This window comes from Hibiscus syriacus, unplaced genomic scaffold (genome assembly GCF_006381635.1).
Source record: "Hibiscus syriacus cultivar Baekdansim isolate YM2019G1 unplaced genomic scaffold, ASM638163v2 tig00001731_pilon, whole genome shotgun sequence".
Lineage (NCBI taxonomy): Eukaryota > Viridiplantae > Streptophyta > Magnoliopsida > Malvales > Malvaceae > Hibiscus > Hibiscus syriacus.
This window is the reverse complement of record NW_024061885.1, coordinates 515,110-536,414: the sequence shown is the minus strand read 5'-3', so window position 1 is coordinate 536,414 and position 21,305 is coordinate 515,110. Positions and strand designations below refer to the sequence as shown.

The 21,305-nt window shown below is 35.3% G+C and overlaps 1 protein-coding gene across 1 annotated transcript; it reads right to left on the bottom strand.

The window, feature by feature from the left end:
* Positions 1-17,404: 17,404 nt before the first annotated feature.
* LOC120132995 (protein SAR DEFICIENT 1-like) lies at positions 17,405-20,278 on the bottom strand. The gene is made up of 8 exons (XM_039149671.1): positions 20,129-20,278; positions 19,965-20,046; positions 19,726-19,778; positions 19,109-19,596; positions 18,862-19,022; positions 18,569-18,775; positions 18,282-18,456; positions 17,405-18,165 (listed from the first exon to the last, which is right to left on the bottom strand). Exons 1-8 carry the CDS (start codon positions 20,230-20,232, stop codon positions 17,693-17,695), a joined length of 1,743 nt encoding a protein of 580 aa, XP_039005602.1. The 5' UTR covers positions 20,233-20,278; the 3' UTR covers positions 17,405-17,692.
* Positions 20,279-21,305: the final 1,027 nt, after the last annotated feature.

The window sequence follows — 21,305 nt, the reverse complement described above, 5'->3', positions numbered from 1 at the left end:
GGCGCCATTGCAATGGGCGTTGTTCCCGACATTATCTCAATCTGAAATTCTACCTCTCTGTCCGGAGGTAAACCTGGCAATTCTGCAGGGAATATATCAGAGAATCTCTAACGATAGAAATTTCTTCCATCTCTTTGTCTTTGGCTCTTACATCCAACACATAGCAATGAACCCTTGACATCCTTGCAACAGTAACTTCTTTGCCGTCATCACTGAGATCACATTCGCCAATGGATTCCACCCTTCACTAAACACCACGATTTCTACCTCTTTGGACTTCTCAACGTTACTCTTTTCAGTCTACAATCGACATTAGCATAATAACGATATAACCAATCCATACCCAGTATCACTTCAAATTCTTCAAAAGGTAATTTCATCAAATTAGCAGGGATTTTAATTCCCTGAATTCGTATGGGACACCCTCGACTCACCATATTTACCCGAGCACTGTGTCCTAATGGATTCATCACTATCATTTCATTACTAGTAGCTTCTAATGGAATGCTCAATTCTCTCACTAACTTACTAGAATGTATGATGTAGCCCAGATCGATCAATACCATAACATGTTTATCAAACAGCAGAAAGGTACCTATTATAATTTCTGGATCATCCCGATCTTCATTGGTCCTGAGATTATACACTCGAGCAGTGGAACGTATCTCTTGTTGAGCAGAGGACTCTGATTGATTTCTTCCTCTGCCTCTACCTTTCCCCTTTGGCCTGAAATAGACCTCTCTGGCTTGCAGATTCACTCTAGGACAATCCCGAACAAAATGTATGGTCTCCCCACATCTAAAGCAAGCTCCAGAAATCCTTCTACATATCCCAGAATGATTTTTTCCACAATGTGGGCATTGTCTGTCTTGACTCTGGTTAAATCTCCCAGTTCCAGATCTTGCTGACTGAGTTTTTATTCCTCTCATCGGATTTAATCCTCTAGCTGAGGATACCACTAACTTCGATCTAGCTTGAGGTCGAGAACCAGCATCTCTACCTCTTTTTGACGGTGTGGAACTCGAAGAAGCACCCGTTCTCTTGACTGTTTGAGTCCTTGAATTTTCAAATCTCTCATTCTGAGCTCTTTCCAAAGCTTTGGCACGATTGGCTACCTCTTGAAATGAGGATAGATTCAATACAATCAACATCTCCTTCAACCGAGGACGTAACCCCTCTATGAACCACTCACAAGCATCCTTCTCAGTAGGAACAAGCTCGGCAGCAAAGCGGCTCAACTTATTGAATTCACACTCGTACTCATATACAGTGCGATTCCATTGTTTCAGATTCATGAACTCTTTCTTCATTTGTCGAACAAATTGATCTCCGATGTACTTATGTTTGAATTCTTCTAAAAACAAAGACCAAGTTACTTGATTATCAGACATTCTCAATGTAACGTTGGTCCACCAAATTCTCGCTTGCCCTCGAAGCAAGGAGACGACTCCATCCAACTTGTCAGCATCGAAACAATGAAGTCCCTCAAGCATGATTTTCACATCATTAAGCCAAAGGTCCGCAGTAACAGGACCTTTATCAGCTTCCCCTTTAAACTCTGGAGCTCCTAAACCCTTCAACTCTTTTGCAACATTCATTTTGTTTGAGTGAAGTAAAGGAGGTTGAAAACTCGTCAATACCGCGTCTAAAGTTTTAAAGAATACATCTTGATCATTCACAGGCACTCCAGAAGGTGTCTGTTCTTCACCTTGCCTGGCCAGGGCAGGTGAATTACTGCTCTCAGCGGGCCGATCATCTCCCGCTTGGCTTCTATAACTATCATGTCCGGACATCTATTAAGAATAAACATATCGTTCTATTAGCAAAACAACATACTTATTATTCCATCAGATCAGAAGTTTTCACTATTTTGTTGGCATGTATACCTTATAAAACACTCTAGACTCCGGTTTATGCCGAGAATCGACTAAACCTTAGCTCTGATGCCATTAACTGTAACACCCTAACCCGTACCCGACCCGAATACGAGTCTGAGGTGTCACATTGACTTTTAAAACCTTGACACTTAAAGAAAATTCCCGGGAAATTTAAAATTTTATTTAAAACAAAATACTTTAATTTACATAGAAGAGACTACAAAATACAAACTCGATCAAAGTGCTCATAATTAACGACTTATTACATGCCAACACTCTATACACAACAAAATACATACTTTGTCGATTACTTCTTATCTGATCTTCTAGTAAAAATACTATCCTTTCCACTTCTATTCTTGCTCTTCACGTTTCTTGGTACCTACGTGTAAATCACTTACACGCTAAGTCATAGACTTAGTGAGGCAATAAATAAATATGTAACAATAGTTTCATGAATATGCATTCTTACCATTTGATCATGATATTTCAATATGCATGGATATTTCCTATGACATATAACCAAGTCATGCACACATGAAACTTACCTTTATGCATCACTTTTACTTTAATTTATATTTCAATTGTCGTTGTTGTTGCCCATGTATATTATTGAGAATAGAGGTATTTGAGTATATTGAGGTTTTGCACCAATGCTGTCACCACAGCTCGTATAAATTCCCTCATGGGGCACCAAACATTTGTTCAGTATTCGTCCCGAAGGACTGCTATATATGTCCCGTAGGACCACTACGTCCCGTAGGACCACTACATCCCGAAGGACTACGTCCCGAAGGACTACAATACCCTCGACTCTTGCATGCCAACTATACCTATAGCTCTCGTTTCATATACTATGGGCATTTACGATGAATACTTTTCTCATCACTTGTTCTTTCTTTTCTATCACATACCACATGTATGTGTAACCATGTATTGCATATTCATATATCATTTCATATATTCACATAACTTATCTCATTTCACATTGATCATGTCTCATAGCATATATCACATAAGCATATAATCATGTATATCATATCATATATTTTATGTTTCATGCTCTTATGTCTATGCATATCATATAACATATATAATAACCTATACCCATTTAATGTATTCATGCATATATAAGAATCACAAATCAATTAATATTTTAAGAGTCACTTTTTACCATAATAACTCCATCACTAGCTCATCGCAAGCCAATGTTCAATAATATAAGTACAATTAAAATTGCACTAACCTTAGCCTTGCTTTGATTCGATTAGTAATCCTTTGATTATTCCGGAACTTGTTTAGGCTCAATATCTACATAAATATAACATTTCAAAACAACTATCAGAAGCCTAAACCTTAAACTTGATGTTAACAACTTAAGCCAGATTCTTGAACCCAATTTCATTTTTCCTTTAGGGGGGAATCGATACCCCCCCAGGGGGAATCGATACCCCTTAGACATACTGGAAATTTTCTCGTTCTAGAAGGGGAATCGATTCCCCTTCATAGGGTATCAATTCCCTATGCCCAGAAATTGTATTTTAAGCCCAAAAATCATAAATTTTCACTTAATTCTTCTATTTTAAACCCCTATCATGTCATTAAACTCAACTACCATTACTTAAACCAACTTATATTCATGAAATTCATCTATAACTTCAAAATCCTATTCTTCATATGAAATTCAAGAATCATACTCAAATTTCAATATGTTCTAAATACAATTCTAACACTTCATATTCCTTAATTAGCATGATGACAAGTCAAATTTAGCTTCAAATTCAACTTATCAACTCTATTTCAAGATTTCATATAAAAACTCATTTTCTTAAATCTCTTATAACTTCTTCATCTTTTGATTATAAGACAACTTAAGCTTTCCTTAAGCTTAGTTATCATCTAATGATCAAAACCTAACCTTTAATTTAACAAATAACCAACAAATCAGAAAACCCTTACCTTTGCTATGGCTTTCTCTCGTATGGAAGAAAAAGAGGAGAAGAAGACATATTCTTCTTACCCCTTTCCCCCATATATATCCTCCATATAACACAAATTAATCATTTAATGGTTAAATGACCATTTTGCCCTTTAATTCTTTGGATAATTACTAAAAACTTTCAGGAAATATTTTCGAACAAATCATCGGACTATACAAATATCCCACTTAAATCACCAAACTCTGAAGTTTTATGATTTAGTCGCTAACCCGTATTTTGGGATGTTACATCCATATGTACGAATCCTGAATTTGAATGATTCTCGAGCCGCCCTTTGCGGGTTTTCATCTTGAGATCTCTTTTGGTTTCAATATGCCCTTTATGGATTTTCATCTTGAACCCCCTTTTATTTTTTTTCTTTTTTTTCTTTTTGTTTTTCTTTTTTCTCTTTTTTCATTTTTCTCATTTTTCTATTTTTTCTTTTCTTCTTCTTTTTTATTTTTTCTTTTCTTTTTATTTTCTTTTTAGGTGAAGTACTTTTGACAGCGTAGAATTCACAAGGTTAGCTAACTCTAATCCTTCCATCATGGTGAGGATCAAAGCTCCTTCAAAAAATGACTTCTTCACAACATAAGGTCCCTCCCAATTTAGCATCCATTTACCTCTGAAGTCTTTCTGAATCGGAAGAAACTTTTTAAGTACCAGATCTTCTTTCTAGAACTCTCGTGGGTGAATCTTCTTATCATGTGCCCTCATTATACGTTTCTAGTACATTTTTCCATGACATATAGCTTTTAATCTTTTCTCTTCAATCAGATTCAGTTGGTCATACCTAGTTTGTACCCTTTCAGCTTCATCTAATTTAACTTCTGATAAAACTTGAAGTGACGGAATTTCTACCTTGATGGGTAATAAAGCTTTTATCCCAAATGATACAGAAAATGGAGTTGCCCCAGTTGATGTCCTTACCAAAGTTCGATAGGCAAACAGAGCAAATGATAACTTCCCATGTCAGTCTTTATAAGTCTCAGCCATTTTCTCTATAAGCCTCTTGATGTTCTTATTGGCTACCTCTACTACCCCATTCATCTTCGGGCGATAAGTGGTGGAATTATGATGTTTTATCTTGAACTGCTTACATATTGATTCCATCATCTTATTGTTTAAGTTCAATTCATTATCAGTGACAATTCTTTCTGGTAACCCATATCGAAAAATAATCTCTTTCTTTAAGAACTTGCAAACTATTGACTGAGTGGACATTTGCATAGGCAGCCGCTTCTACCCATTTGGTGAAGTAGTATATTGCCACCAAGATGAAACAATGACCATTTGAAGCTTTGGGAGAAATATTTTCAATGACATCCATGCCCCACATAGAGAATGGCCACATAGTTGTCATCACGTGCAATGGATGAGGAGGGGTATGGATCTTGTCTCCATAAATCTGGCACTTGTGACATTTTCTGGCATAATTGATAAATCGGTTTCCATGGTTGACCAATAATACCCAACTCTCATTATTTGCCTAGCCATTGCATGTCTATTAGCATGGGCACCACATACTCCCTCATGCAATTCTACAATGATTGTTTTGGCTTCTTTGGCATCCACACACCTCAAAAAAAACCTGATCATGACTTTTCTTGTACAAGATCTCGCCATCAAGCACGTACCCTACAACCTACCTTCTAATATTTCTTTTATCATTCTCAATTGCCTGCTCAGGATAACTTTGACATCTAATGTATTGTAAGATATCATAATACCAGGGATTTTCATCTGATTCCTCTTCTATGCTATAGTAGTGAGCTAGATACTCATAAGCTTGCATTTCAATGGGCATCATATTTGAATGCTCATTTACTTTAAAGGTTGCTGCCAAAGTGGCTAGAGCATATTTGATTCTATTCTCTGGGGAGGTAATGGAATATCACTTCTTCAAATTCTTTGATAAGCTCCAAGACCAACTTACGATATTCCACCAACTTGGGATCTTCTGTTTCCCATTCACCTCTAATTTGATAAATTACAAGAGTTAAATCCCCATAAACTTTGAGTGTTTTCACTTTATGCTCGATGGCAGCTCTGAGACCTAAAATACACGCTTCATACTCAGCCATGTTGTTTGTGCAATCAAAATTCAATCGACTGGTGAAAGGATGGTGTCCTCTAGTAGGTGAGACCAAAATTGCCCCAAGGCATTCAAAGCACCATCAAAATTCAACTTCCAATGTTCAACAGTAGAAGTAATTACCTCTTCATCTCAAATATCCATCAAGTCTTTATCCGGGAAATCGAGGTTAAGCGGTTCATATTCTTCAGAAGCCCTTCTTGCAATGAAATCTGATATAGCACTCCCTTTAACTACTTTTTAGCTCACATATTGGATATCAAACTCAGACAATAAAATCTGCCAATGAGCCAATATTATAGATAAAGCAGGTACACCCATTAGATATTTCAAAGGGTCAAGTCTAGATATCAACCAAGTAGTGTGATACAACATATACTACCTAAGCCTTTGAGTATACCAAACTAAAGCACATCACAACTTTTTAATCAATGAGTACCTTGCTTCGCAATCGGTGAACATTTTGCTAAGGTAGTAAATTGCTCTCTCTTTTTTCTCAATTTGGTCATGCTGCCCTAATACACGCCCCCATTGAATTCTCGAAGATTGATTGGTAAAGAATTAATGGTTTGCCTTAAGATATGTGGCATTAAGACTGGAGTATTTGATAAATATCACTTTATTACTTCAAAAGATTCTTGTCAATCATCGCTCCATAACCCTGGGTTATTTTTATGAAAAAGGCGAAATATAGGATCACACTTCTCGGTTAATTATGAAATAAACTGAGAATTGTAGTTTTATCTCCCCAGTAATCCTCAAACTTTTTTTGTGTTTGTGGGGTAGTAAATCCTGAATAGCTTTGACTTTGTATGGATCTACTTCAATCCCTCTTTTGCTCACTACAAATCCCAAAAGTTTCTAGACATCACCCCGATGGTACACTTGTTTGGATTGAGTTTTAGTTGGCATTTTCTCTATCTTTGGAAGAGTTTCCTCGAATTATCTATGTGTTCTTCCTCTTTCTTGGCCTTAACGATCATATCGTTGACATAAATTTCTATTTCTTTATGCATCATGTCATGAAACAGTGTTACCATAGCTCTCTGGTATGTTACCCCTGTATTCTTTAGCCCAAACGGCATCACCTTATAGAAAAATGTGCCCCACATGGTGACAAACTAGTCTTTTCCATACCTTCTGGATGCATCTTTATTTGATTGTAACCAGAAACCCCATCCATAAATGAAAATAAGGAGTTTCAAGCAGTATTTTCAACCAGTGTGTCTGTGTGTGGCAAATGAAAATTTTCTTTCGGGCTCACCCTATTGAGATCTCTATAGTCAACACACATATGAATCTTCCCATCCTTCTTTGGTACTAGGATGATATTTTCCACCCACTCAGGATACCTGGCTACTTTAAGGAATCCAATATCGAATTGCTTCTTTACTTCTTTTTTAATTTTCAGCAGCATCTCAGGTCTCATCTTTCTAAGCTTTTGTTGTACAAGTTTACACTCTGACTTTACCGACAATTTGTGTACCACTAATTCAGTATCTAAACCTCGCATGTCCTCGTATGACCAAGCAAACATGTCTTTGTACTCTCAAAGCAGTTCAATAGAACTCTGTTGTCCCTTGGCAGATAGGGTAGTGACAATCTTTACTTCCTTCTTATTTTCATTTGATCCCATATTCAAAATTTCAATGGGTTCTTCATGAGGAAGAATCTATTTATCTTCCCTTTCCACCAATTTTAGTAGTTCAAAAGGTAAGTAACATTCCTCATCATTATCATAACGCTCGTTTTCCCCTTGACATATGGACAACTCGAAATCAATCTTTGGGTCAGTGTCATCAGCATTCATACTATTAATACTGGAGGTCCTGAAAGAATAACGAATGAGAAGACATATATACATATATACATATATATATACAGGATAATCTATCCCATATTAAAATAGAATGAAATATTATATACATAAATATTAAAGGATAAAAAAATGCACAAGAGAATGTTTGCCACTTTATGAATTAATAGGAATGCATCTTTCATTGAAGATTTAAAAACAAGTAGATTAACCCTTTACAAAGATCACCTATTTCCCCGGGTTTAGACGACAAGGAAAGTTTTTGTGCATTACTCTAAAAAAAATTTGTAAACTACAAATAATTCCTCTGTAGTCCAATTGTTTAGCACGAAGCCTGGCGGTGTCGGATAAATGCCTACAGCTCTTCCTTTTTCATCCTCATTATATAATATCACATTAATGCCCAAATCTCCTAAGGCATTCTCAATAATTGGTTCCTTAGCTGGCTGGCTTTCTTGGAACACATGGCCTCCAGATACAAAGGTATCACATAGCAGTGGAAAAGTCATAGGCTCCCACTTAATATCTTCCCCGGCTAACCTTGCTCTTCTTCTTTCTTGGCTTTTCTAAATATCTTTCAATTTCTCCTTCAAGGTCGGCTGATATCCAAGCCAAAATGGACTCTTTTGATGGTGGGAAAACTGGATTAATAGGTCCTTGTAGGCATCTCCCTAACCCTTTTCCAGCCTTGGCTCCCCTTCCCAAAGTCATCTTTAATTCCATTTTAGTACAATTGGACAGTCTATGCTTTTATATCTTCTTCCCCTTAGCTACGAATGTGGCATTAACAAACTCCAGGGATCTGAAGGAGCATTCCACAACTTCCTCCTCTACTTCAACATAAGGGGAGTAGTAGACACGGAAATAACAATGTCTTCCTCAACATTGATGCATACCAATTTCCCTAAATTATGAATTTGAGTTTCTGATGCAGTGTGGATGGAACGGCCCCTGCCTGGTGGATCTAATGCCTTCCCAATAGGCAATTGTAGGTAGGCATGATGTCCATAACAAAGATCTCAACCTCATAGGTAGATGGGCCTATGGTCAAGGGAATATCAATCTTCCCCAGTACTTCTCTTTTTGTTTCGTCAAATGCTCGAACAACACTCTAACAATTCCTCATGTGTGTACTGACGACTGGAAATTATTCATGGTTACCAATGGCATTACATTCAGTGCATAACCATTGTCAACTAGCACTCGGGATAACACATGCCCCTTGCACCTGATAGTAATGTCCAGAGCTTTTGATTGTCAATCATCCCAAACGGGATCTCGTCGTCGGAAAAAGAGATAAATTGAATATTCGCAACCAATCTATCTATCTTATCCATACGTACATCATTCGGTTCGAAAGTCAAATTCAAGACTTTCAACATAGCGTTTCGGTGTGCCTCAGAGCTTAGTGCACTTGTTCAACGATGTTATACTCGCTATGTTTCAAAAAATTTAGAAACTCTACAGCCTCATTTTCTGTCATAGGCTCATCAATATCTGGCTCATCAATATCTGGCTCATCATCTTTTAGCAATAATTCAACTTTCTTCCTTTATCAAATGTAGTTATTTTCTCGGGTTCTTTGGTATGATTGGGAGAAAAACATCTCCCACTCCTAGTAAAATGGCCTACTTCATCCACTTCTTCTTTAGCAATCTCTGAAGTACCCATATTATCCATCTTGCACTCGTATCTCCAAGGGACTTGTTCATTGTCCTTAAAGGGAATGAAGATGGGGGTGTGATTACCACTTTAGGAGTAATTTTCTCTGCCACACGAGTTTTTGGCGTGATGACTAGAGGACAATTGGCATTGTAAACTCCCTTAGAAGAACCCTCGGATGCAAAAATCTTTGTTTCTTCTTCCTCAACAACTTCTTTGTAAAATTCCGTCTCCTTGTCATCCATCATTCTTTGCACCAAAGTTCGAAACTCAGAACAATCTTGTATGGTGTAACCATCACAGTTGTGATATTGGCAGGCATGATTACTCTTGTCAACCACGTTAGAGACCAACAAGCATGCCTTGATCATATGCCCCTATACCCAATGCACGGGTGACTTCACGTCACTCACGTTAGTTATAATACTCTTTTCTTTTTCCCCAACAATTACATTGACCCTGATCCTACATGGTTCGACAGCGAGTTATGAGCCACATTTGGTTACTCATTGTCACCAAAGTTGATGACGCTCCTCTGCCTTAATCTTTGGATAATCTTCTTAAAGGCAATGAAATTCTCTATTGAATGACCCGGAACCCTTGTGTAATATTCGCATTGGGCATTAGTGTCATACCATTTAAGGTAGGGAGGCTGCATCGGTGACGTATGGTAAGGTGACACCACATATTTATCATATAAAATCTAAAATAATTCCTTGTAGGACATGGGAATTGGGTCAAATTGAAGTCTTTCCCTCTCTTGTCTTGGTTCTCTTGTCCCTTGTTTGGTAGAGTTCTGTATGGATGACTCTATGGCTTGAGGTCGAGACACAATAATATTATTGGAGTCATACTTCCTCACATTATTAACTTCATTATCCTTCCTTTTTACTTGTGATTTCTTGGTGGACTCTCCTCCATCAAGCATTCCACTCTTGATTGCTATTTCGATCATTTCTCCTGCTATGATCAAATCAACAAAATTGAGGGGTCGGAGTGCAGAATAGCGTGGAGATTCCACACTTCAAGAAAATATGGCACACCAACCATGATATTGAGCATGAGAAGAATAGGTAGCTCACCGATTTCGGATCTTTCAAACAAAGTGGGCATCGATCATTTGGCAGAGATGATAGACCCATTTTCATGAGTTCTACCTTCACCGGGACACGTTGATGGAGGACTAACCAAATAAAGGATTCTACTATCGATGGAGCCAAACCAAGCCACACATATTTATCCCACTTAAAGATATCAGATTTTACAGACCACAATAACTCCCCAACGGATTTAGTCGAGAAAGACGCATCTGACTCACCATTCCAATGCACCCAATCGAAGTCAAGGCCCAACCCAATAAAGCCAACTATAAAACTAGAGAATGCAGACCAGTAGACTAACTCCCAGTCAAAAACTAGAGTCCATGTTGTATGTACCATACCCAATTCGATCCCTGAGATAACCAAAATCAGCTATAACCCCATCCTTATTTTCTGCTAAGGCAAAAATTCTGAGGAGTAGAGCTTTGAGTGGCTTGTCTCCGATCCATACATCCGACCAAAATCAGATAGAAAAGTCAGTACCAACACGAAGTGTCATGTTATTTCTAATACTAGACCCAATATCATCTGAATCAAAAAATGAGTTAATAATACCTTTTCACGTCCACGAACCAACTCTCGAAGTCGCTGTATTAGGTAATAAATCAGAGTAACAATACTTATTTCTACACACTATAACCTGCCTCCACAAATGTTCTTTATAATTCCAAATCGTCAGACCCATTACCAAGTAGTGCGCGATTTTTCATCGCCAGATCAGTAACACCCAAACCCTCGAGTCTTTTTGGCGAGCAAACAATAAACCATTTCAACCAATGATTCTTCTTAGCATTATTGGATTTTCTTCTGAAAATTCGCTATCAAGGAGTTCAAGTGTTTAAGAATACATACCGGAGATGGAAATTGAAAATGAAATATATCGGAAGGCTAGAGAGGATCGATTTTATCAAAGTTAACCTTCCAGCAAAGGGGAGAGTATTTACTTTCCAGCTTGATAGTCTTTGCACAAATTTACTAATAATAGGTTTCCGTAAGGCGATCGAATTCTTTTTAGCACCTAGTGAAAGACCCAAGTATTCAGATGAAAATTTTTCAATGATACAGCCGACCGAAGAAGCCCATGCTGCAAAGGTAGTATCATCTATTTTGACACCAAAAATCCTACTTTTTTTCATATTAACCTTCAACCCATATATTTAAACATTCTAAAGATTATTTTAATGAACGCTTGATTTTCTCTCGCCCACAAAATATCATAAGATCGTCAGTGTACTGTACATGCGATATGCATACAAAATTGTTTTAAGTGGTCCATGTGAATTCCAGAAAAAGACCAACATTCACCGCTTTTTTAGCATCAAATTTAGAGTCTCGCCCAAAATATTGAATAGAAGTGGATAAAGGGGACAATATTGGCTTAACCCTCTTGCAATTTCAATTTTTTTTAAAAGAGGAACCATTGACCAAGACAGATATTTCATTGAAAATAAAAGTATGTTGAAGTTCAATTGTATGTTATGTATGTTGTTCAAGTATGCAAGATGTGACCGAAATGTGAATTGTTCTTCAATTGAGTGTATTGATCACTTAGACAAATTCTAATACTAGTATATAATATGTTAGAATTATAGGAAGTATGAAATGACCTATAATGCATGAAATGACTAGATGACTTGGTAACATTGACTTTTTATGCAATTTTGACTTTTGATTCCAAAAGCATGTTGAAATATGTAATTAATATTATGAAGCATGCAACATATGTGTTTTGACATGTCTCAAGTATAATATGTATCTTCAAGCATGTTCATAAACCATAAGATCAATTGCATGATCATTTAATAGCCATAAGATCAATTGCATGATCATTTAATAGCATGTTCATGCATGTTCATATTCACTTTTAGGTTTTTCAAAAAAAAATTATTGATCCCTTGATAGAAAGGATTGATCCCTTCAAGTAAAGGATATATCTCTCCCCTAAATGATTGACAGATTTCTGATTTTTGGCTATTTGAATTCAAAGGGTTGATCCTTAATACCCATATCCCGTATACGTTCTCGTACACGAGCTAAAGATATCACATCAATCGTATAAAACATATACGGTACAATTTCGGTAGAATTTTGTTTCGTTTAAAATCAATTATTATAATTAAAAGCACTATAATAACAAATCTCATTAAAAATGTACTATTAAATTTACCTATACGAATTTAAAATACTATTCGTATATAATTTATAAAATACTACTTGCCATATTTAATAATATTATATTTTAACAAAATTAGTGATTATATTAAAAAATAATATTTAAAACATATATCAAAGACGTTAAAATATTTATATTATACATGTCACTACTTATACAAAATATCAAAATAGATGTCCTTATTGATTCAGATGGTAGCTTGATTTTCCAAAGGTGATGTTGATATGCTCCTTACTCCGCAGTTTTCTTTTCCTTTCCTTACATATGAACTAATTACACGCTAAGTATTTACTTAGTGGGGTATTAAGAAAATTTAAATAAAACCAAATCGTACACAAAATATTATATAAAAATCAAATATAAGAAATTTATAAATAAATATTAAAAGACAAATAATATAACTATTCAAAAATGATTCATATGTAAAACTTATAAAAGTAAATCAAGGATCTCATTCATATAACTTGTAATTTCCATAGTTAAACCATATAAACTTATATTAAACCGTACTTTTTATTATTTAACATGTAGTCCAGTGTATTTTATCAAGAATATCATGTATGTGAGTTTCATCTAGTGTGAGTGATATATGCACATAAAAGTGTCTCATATACTTGAAAGTGTCTCGTAGTATTGCACTCAAAAGTGCCTTGTAAAATTTGCACTCGCAAATGTCTCGTAGGATTGCACCATAGGTATCATATTAACATATATCATATAGTCACTACACCTCATGACATGCCATTTGTACCTCACACTCTCAACATATACACATTGGGCTTTATCATAATCATATATCATTTCCAATACAAATTCATTATACAAATAAAATAAAATAACAACAATCAATGTATCGAAAAATACATGCTTAAAAGTATCTAAATGAAATCATATCAAAAATATAAATTCAAAGTACATTTAAAAAAAATCTTTTGAAGAAACTGATGTTTACTTATCATAAGTCTTTCTCATTGTAATAATATATAAAATAAGTTAGAAGCACTATCCATAGGCCTTACTAGTAAACCTTAGTGTTAATATTGCTTTCACTCTGATCCTTTACTTTTCTCTTTTTGCTAGGTTTGACTTGGTTTGCGATCACAGTCTATCCGAAAATAAATTATCGATCAAATAAAATTTCAATACATATGTTAGTATTTAACTAACATATTAAATGCGTATTCACGTAAATTCCAAAAACATAACCATTACATATTCGATACTACTTTCTTTAAATTAATCAATTTTAACTCAATCTTTCAAAATAACCTTTTTAATCCTTAAAATTAGCATTTCTTAACCTTAAGTCGCTTAACTTTTCACAATCAAGCATATAACTACAATTAAGCATTTATTTATTTCCAACCCCTATATTTCGAAAATCTCCAAAACAATCCTTTCATGACCACTTTCATTCTAAGTTAATCATCACATTCACCATTCTCCCAATAAATTTCAACTTAGTCCTTAACTTTAGACCTTTGCAATTTCATCACTACTCCTTTTTCCAAGACTTTCAAATTGATCCTCAATCTTATACCATTTTCCAAATTAACCCAATGCAATATTCCAACACTAATTTCCAGCATTGTATCTCAACTTTCAAAAGCTTGCAACTTGATCCATCCATTTTCAAAACTTGCGAAAATACCCACTTAACCAAGTTCCATAATGGTCCAAAATTCAATTCAAAGCATGCAAAATGGTTCTTAAATCCAATCTAATCCTTGGGACATTTTTATTAAATTTCTCCAATAATTCCCCCCTGTGGCCAAAAATTACAAAGTAGTCCCCTAATGGTTTCCAGTTTGATCCAAGCTTAATTTCATCACCTACACGTCAATTCTCTTCAATTCCAATCATTTCCATAACAAAACCAATCAAATTCAACATTTATCAATAAAACTCCATAGTGGTCGAATTCCCTAAATGGTCCCTCTAATGATTTTTATTCAATTTTCTTGCTTGTATATGCTTCCATAACACTCCTAGGATCAAAATTTAATCTTGTTTCAACCAAATACAACTTACCCTTCAACCCATTCAACAGTTTAAGCATGAATCAATGACATATTTATACCAAATTAAAGAGAATTTAGTGTAGATGATTTTCTTATTTCACAAGTTAGTCTTAAATCTCACTAAATGGATCAAAAAAATGAAAAAGAAAACCCCACTTACCTTGGCTATGGAGGTTCGGCCAGCTGAAGAAGAAGAAGAAAGGAGAATTCTTGAAATTTCATACAAAATATCTCCTAATTTTTGCCTTAAAAGCTAATTAAAAATTCATTTTGGCCTAAAAGTTAAATTGCCCTGAATGAATCATAATATTTACCCACATGCCATCCTTTTATCTCGATTTTAATAATCTTAAATAAATATAAAAAATCCTATCTATCAATTTTCATCTTTGCCCTTTCATTTTTCCAAAAATTTAACGTCACTAAATTTTTCTATTCCACTTTAACATGAAAAATTCAACCAAAATCCACTGATTCACAACAAATTCTAATGATTAAAAATATCAGTATAATATTTCTAGCCCCAAACTACATTCCTTCAAATTTTTGTAAACTTCCGATTTGATCCGCTTATCCGAATATTTTACCGAACTTTATCTCTTAATAAATTTTTATACAATTCCTATATCAAAAATATAAAACCCACTAAAATTCTATTCTTGGGCTGAACTACTAATTTACGGTCCAATATATATAATTTCTGAAAATTAAATTTTTAGTCCTAAACTTTTACAACTTTATAATTTGGTCCCCAAACTTAAAATTTTACATTTCAGTAACTAGTCCCAATTTTGGGATATTATAGATCCCATGTAAAAAGGGATCAATCCCTTGAGGTTAAAATCGAGGAAAATGATAAAATAGCATTCATTAAAGACCTGTAATATTTCTTAAACTTTAGGATGACCCCTAATCCTTAAAATAAATTCAAATTAGTCCAAAACTTGATTTCTCAATTAAAACATGTTTTAAGTTGGATTTGTGTGAGATTTGTATGTCACCCTTTAATAACATTAATTACATAATGAGCCCTTCAATTTGTGTCTTTTGTTGTTATGTATGTTTTAAGATGTTTATGTTTAGTCTCTAAATGTATGTTAAGCAATTGAAGGCCTAAATGATTTTTGTTTTCACTGCAAATTTAGCCATGACTAATAAATATCAGGTAAGGTTTAATAATATGATTTAATTTGTAAATTTACATGAATTTCTCGTACGTATGGTGAAATGACTATTTCCCCCCTAGATGCTTGATTTGTTAATTCAATTGTTTCAAAGGCGTGATTTGTTTTTAGTTTAATTATGTATGAAGCATGATATGTCTGTTGCGTGAATAAGCATGAGTGCTTGTTTATTTTTCTCATTGTCGCCTAGTGTGCATGTTCAGGATCCATGTGTCTGATTCGCTTTGTAGTCTAATGTGACATTCAGATTAATCGGGTCATCATCGTGACCGAGTATAAGCTGTTACAGGAGTATATATGCCTCCGCTAAGGTTGAAGAAATTTGCGCTTGACCTCTAAAGAATACATAAATGATCCGAACAAAATCATTCAGAATCCTCCGTGGGGAATACATGCGTGCCTAGAGCTAGCTCTGCTCGCTTCAGTTTTACCAAATTATGATACCCCAAAAGCATTGAGAATCCTTGCAGGAAATACATGTGGGCCTGGAGACAACTCTGCCTGAATTAATTGAGATATCCAAAGAGCGATGAGAATCCACCGTAGGAAATACATGCGGACTTAGAGATAACTTCGTCCAAATTAATTTGGATAACCTAAAAGTATCAAGCATCCTTCGTAGGGAATTATACTGGCCCGGAGATGACTCCGCCCACCTCAATTAAGAACACAAAAGTAATTTCCAAAGGCGATTAAGGCCCTTCACAAAGTACACGAGTTCGGAGATAACTCTAAGACAAGTCTGAAATTTTAAAACGCATAATACGCACTTAAAAAGACGTATAAAGGCATCAGGTTCTTCCACCACACGACCATCGATCTAAACATTTTTTTCAAAATGAAACGTAGAAAGTTATTTGTAGGGAAAATAGACGAGCCTGGAGAAACCTTTGCTTTTTTGGATCTCCCCAAGGCGCGAAGAACCACTCACAGAAAAAATATAAACGAGTCTAAAAAATGCCTCTGAAGTAACTCCCAAAACTTAACCAAACTAAATTCATATAGAAAATGCCTTCGCATATATGCTTCAAGTGAAGTTACTTTATGATATGCCCTTAACTGGAAGGGACATAATGTTGTACCTCCAGAATTATTTGTACCCTCCGGTCAACTGTAACCTCTTGAAAAGGAAATCTGCAAATCCAATGGATCTGGCAAGATTCATATCTACTGATTAGCGATTGCATTTATTTACTGTCTATCTACATACAATAATCATGATTCTAGGTTTGACACCATCACACATAGAGGATCAATATATAAATCCCGCTCACCATATTCCTATCCATTCATTCATTCATTCATTCACTCTCTATTCTCTTCTTTATTTCCGTATCACTTATTGATTGTTATGTAACCACCGACCGCACTTCATCATCCAAATCAGAAGAGGGAAACTTTCAACTGACGATAAAACTCATTTATTCCGTTAACAAACATTAATTATTAATTTTTATTTAAAAATATGAAATTAAATTATAAATAAATGTACATTGCTTCAAGAAGAAATTGATGATTTTATTACACTAATATTTTTAACTTAAAAAACACTATTTGCAGACACCCTTGTTTTGTTGCAATTGTTAGTTACAAGTTACAAAGGTGAAATCTTCAACTACATAATAAACCTAGGAGACTAATATGGACTGCCCTCCTACAACCTCACACTACATACAATACATTTCCATAAAGAAGCACTACATAAGACCTCTACGAGATTATTATCTCCTAATTTCATAAAACATGTCGGAGATTGTTAATTGCTATGCAATTGTTCCTACTGATTTATATACATATACCTTGTGGCAGCCAGTGTCGCCTTCTTGCAGCACCGCGCCTAATTGACCTCCATTGGATAACGGCTCGTAATTTCAACCACTGAGCTTTGGGACATACATCTCTCGCCTCCCTTATGCTTCGGTTATGTACATTGAAGCTTGGGGAAGAAGCAAGGATGCCTATAGATGATGATTCATAGTCTGGAGTCAAAATAAATCCATTTCCTTGAGCCCATGTAGGAGCAGCTGATGTTAAGCTTAGCATTTGAGTCTGAGGATTATCCTGATTTATATTGAAATCTTCGTCCGCGAAAAGTGAAAAACTATTGTCTCCATTGTAAGGGAAGATTCCCTCCATTCGAAAACTGTTTCTTAGCATTGGATTAAATGCTCCAATTCCCTGCAAGTTATTGGGATCTTCCACTTCATAGGCATAGGACGCTGAGGATTGGTTGAATCCCAATGACATGTCTTGTTGGTCTGCATATATAAGGATTTCATAAGCATTTAATACATGTGTTTTGCACTTCAATTAATAAAGAAGGAATTCAAAGTCTGAAACTGGTTGAACCCTAGTGGCATGTCTGGTCTTTTACCTTGGTTTGAAGCTGAGAAATAAGGTTGCGGCAGAAGCAAATTTGAGGTGCCTACTTGTTCAGGCAGCAGATCTGTAAAGAGCATTGAAGGGCCGGCCGTAATCGCTCGCCGATCGATCAAGACCAGGTCCCGAACATTCTTGTAAGCTTGTCTCTTTGCATCTTCCACTAGCAGCTGCAAAAATGAATTGCACGAAAATCATTCAATCTTATATTCTTATGTAATATATATGGAACATACTAAGGTGAAGTACTGTAATTACGAAATTCATGGATATGACACATACCTTCTGGGAAAAGTTTAAGTTTTCCACAGGCAGGTAATTTTGGCCATCAAATGTTACTTCAATGACCTGGTAAATGGAGTTTAAGAGGAGACCAACTCTTTGTGCGGCTCCGTAGTAGGTATACCACTCATCATCATCAAGAACACAAGTTAAGGCATGTTCTATGATTGTATCCCATACCCTGTTTGAGATCCCACCACCTAATATCTGCAGTTATCACAATTCAGACAGGTTCAGCAGATGAAACAAAAAACATTAGATGTTATGGACATGAAGAATTTTTTATTTGTTACATTCCGTAGTGTGGATGGATCGGTAACTTGCAGCCGTAGGAAGTCCTTTATGTTATGAATATTTTTTGAAGCCAAACGTGCATGGAAGGCGCCATCTTTCGCTATCCTTTCGAGACGCCATACTTCATCGCGTTGGTGTGGCGGGTAGTGTTTCTTGTACACTGCATATGAATAAAATTCCAAGTCAGTTTTTAAGAATAGACTGAATATGGAATTGAAGTTGAAAAAAAAAGTGTTTGAGCTTTACATTCTCCACGATGATCCTTCACCATGAATGCTTCACTTATAGCCTCCCTGATCGTCACTTCACCAGCAATTTGTTGTACAATTCTAGCTCCTAAACGGAACTTTCTGCTTCTTATCCAGCTCGAATTGTCAGTGAAAACCACATTATCAACAGTACCTACACCGTCTACCATCGTAAAGTTGACATCTCCCGTTACCAATGGCCTTCTACCTTCTCGCTCACGAAGAACACTGGCATTGAATTGATTTTCTGACCAATCTTGTCGTTCATTAGCGTCGAAATCACCATTGAGGACAACAATCTCGACCTTAACCGACGACAGGGATGAGACCATTGTTTGGGTAGTTGCATCAACTATGACAATCCTAATGGTATTCCCATTCTCAGCCTCAACCTTGCTGCCTGTAAATATGATCGAAGGCAGTTTATCGACAAAATGCAACTGCAACCTTCGTCCTCTAGGTGCCTCGATCTGATTAAGCGAGGATCTAAAACAGTAAAAGTACCAACTTAGGCTATTAATGGATTAGACAATAAACATGCAGCATAAGGATACATATAGACATGGAAGATATACATCAAAATGCTTGATCCAACATTGAGGTGAAATAACTGACCTTGAAGATGAAGGAATGGAGGACATAATTGCCCTTTCGACCGCCTCACGAACCTAATCACGGATAAAATACAGTGATATAAAACTGAGAAATCAGGCAAATCAAACCAAGATTGAAAAGTAAAGATACAATTCAAGCTAATAAATTCATTGATACTATCATAGTAAGCTTTGACAGCACAAAATATACCCAAATTTGAGCTCAAATGAAGTAGAATCAACATATAAAGCAGGGCTTACCCATAACCGAAGCATTGGTTCCAGGTTGAGCACAATTTTGTTGAAGGAAAGCCCTCCAACACCCATTATGCTTCGAACAGCGCTGCAAAAGTTTTTTTAAAGAAAACTCAATTCAAAAAACATGCAAAATTATTAAACTTTAACGGGAAAAAAATCCAACTCACTGTTTCAGGTTAGCTCTTCTTTTAGGCTCAGGAGCCCTGAGTTCCAAGCTCTCATCATCATCGTCACCATGATCAGGAGCAGTTCTCTTACAAGGAAGCATCATAAAAAAAGGTTGGAAACTGCAATAAATTAGTAAGAAGAAAAGCAAACACTTGGTAACCTAAATGCTCTCCAGCTGGTTATAAATACCCAGAAAGCAAAGCACTTTCGTTGACTTATAAAACTCTCGAGTAATAGAAAGTACCAGGAATTTACCCATCAAACCACTGTTTTAAAACACGTAATGTGGCTCCGAGTCAAGAAAATATTTTATTTAAATGATAAAAAGTTAAAGAAACAAGAAAAAAAAAAGATTCAATATGCAATTTTATATTAAAAACCTTAAATAAATAATTAATTAAAGAAATGGTCTTATAGAAATTATTTGAAAGAATAACCCTCAAATCATTCACATCGGACGACTTCGCGACTTGTAAATTGTGTGTTAAATCTCTCACCCTTCAACATGCGAGATTCATTCGACGTGGGCATACTTTTCAAGTAAGCCAATAAAATAATTGTATAAAATAACATCGCCCATTACGAAGTGCGAGGTAGCTTTTATGATCCAAAATAACGCGAGATTTATGGGAGACTTCGTTACCTGCAAAGCGCGAAGTTCTTTCGAATTTTGTATAGTAATCTAATTTGAAACGTATAAATTAAATGAATATAATAAATAAAACATAATAATAATAATAATGAATAATATTAAATATTAAATATAATAAATAATTAAAATATAATAATATATAAATATAGTAATTATAATATATATTTTATAAAAAATAATTATAATATATTTTGTAAATTTTGAAATAATGACAAAAATTATATGTGTAAAATATTAAATATAATAAATAATATTATAACTATAATATATTTTGAAATTTAAAAGATAAAAGTTGTAGTAATTTCGCGTCTTGCAAACTACGAGGTACTAGGAAAGGAATAAATTTCGTGTGTTTTTAACGTAACTCACATCTTGCTGGACGCAAGTTGCATTTAAAACTACGTTTCTCCTGGTGCGAGAGGGCTATATAAATAGGGTTCTCCACTCCTATTCATCACCACACTTATCCCTTTCATATATTAAAATATTCAAAGATTACATATCATGGTGGCGAGTCTATTAAG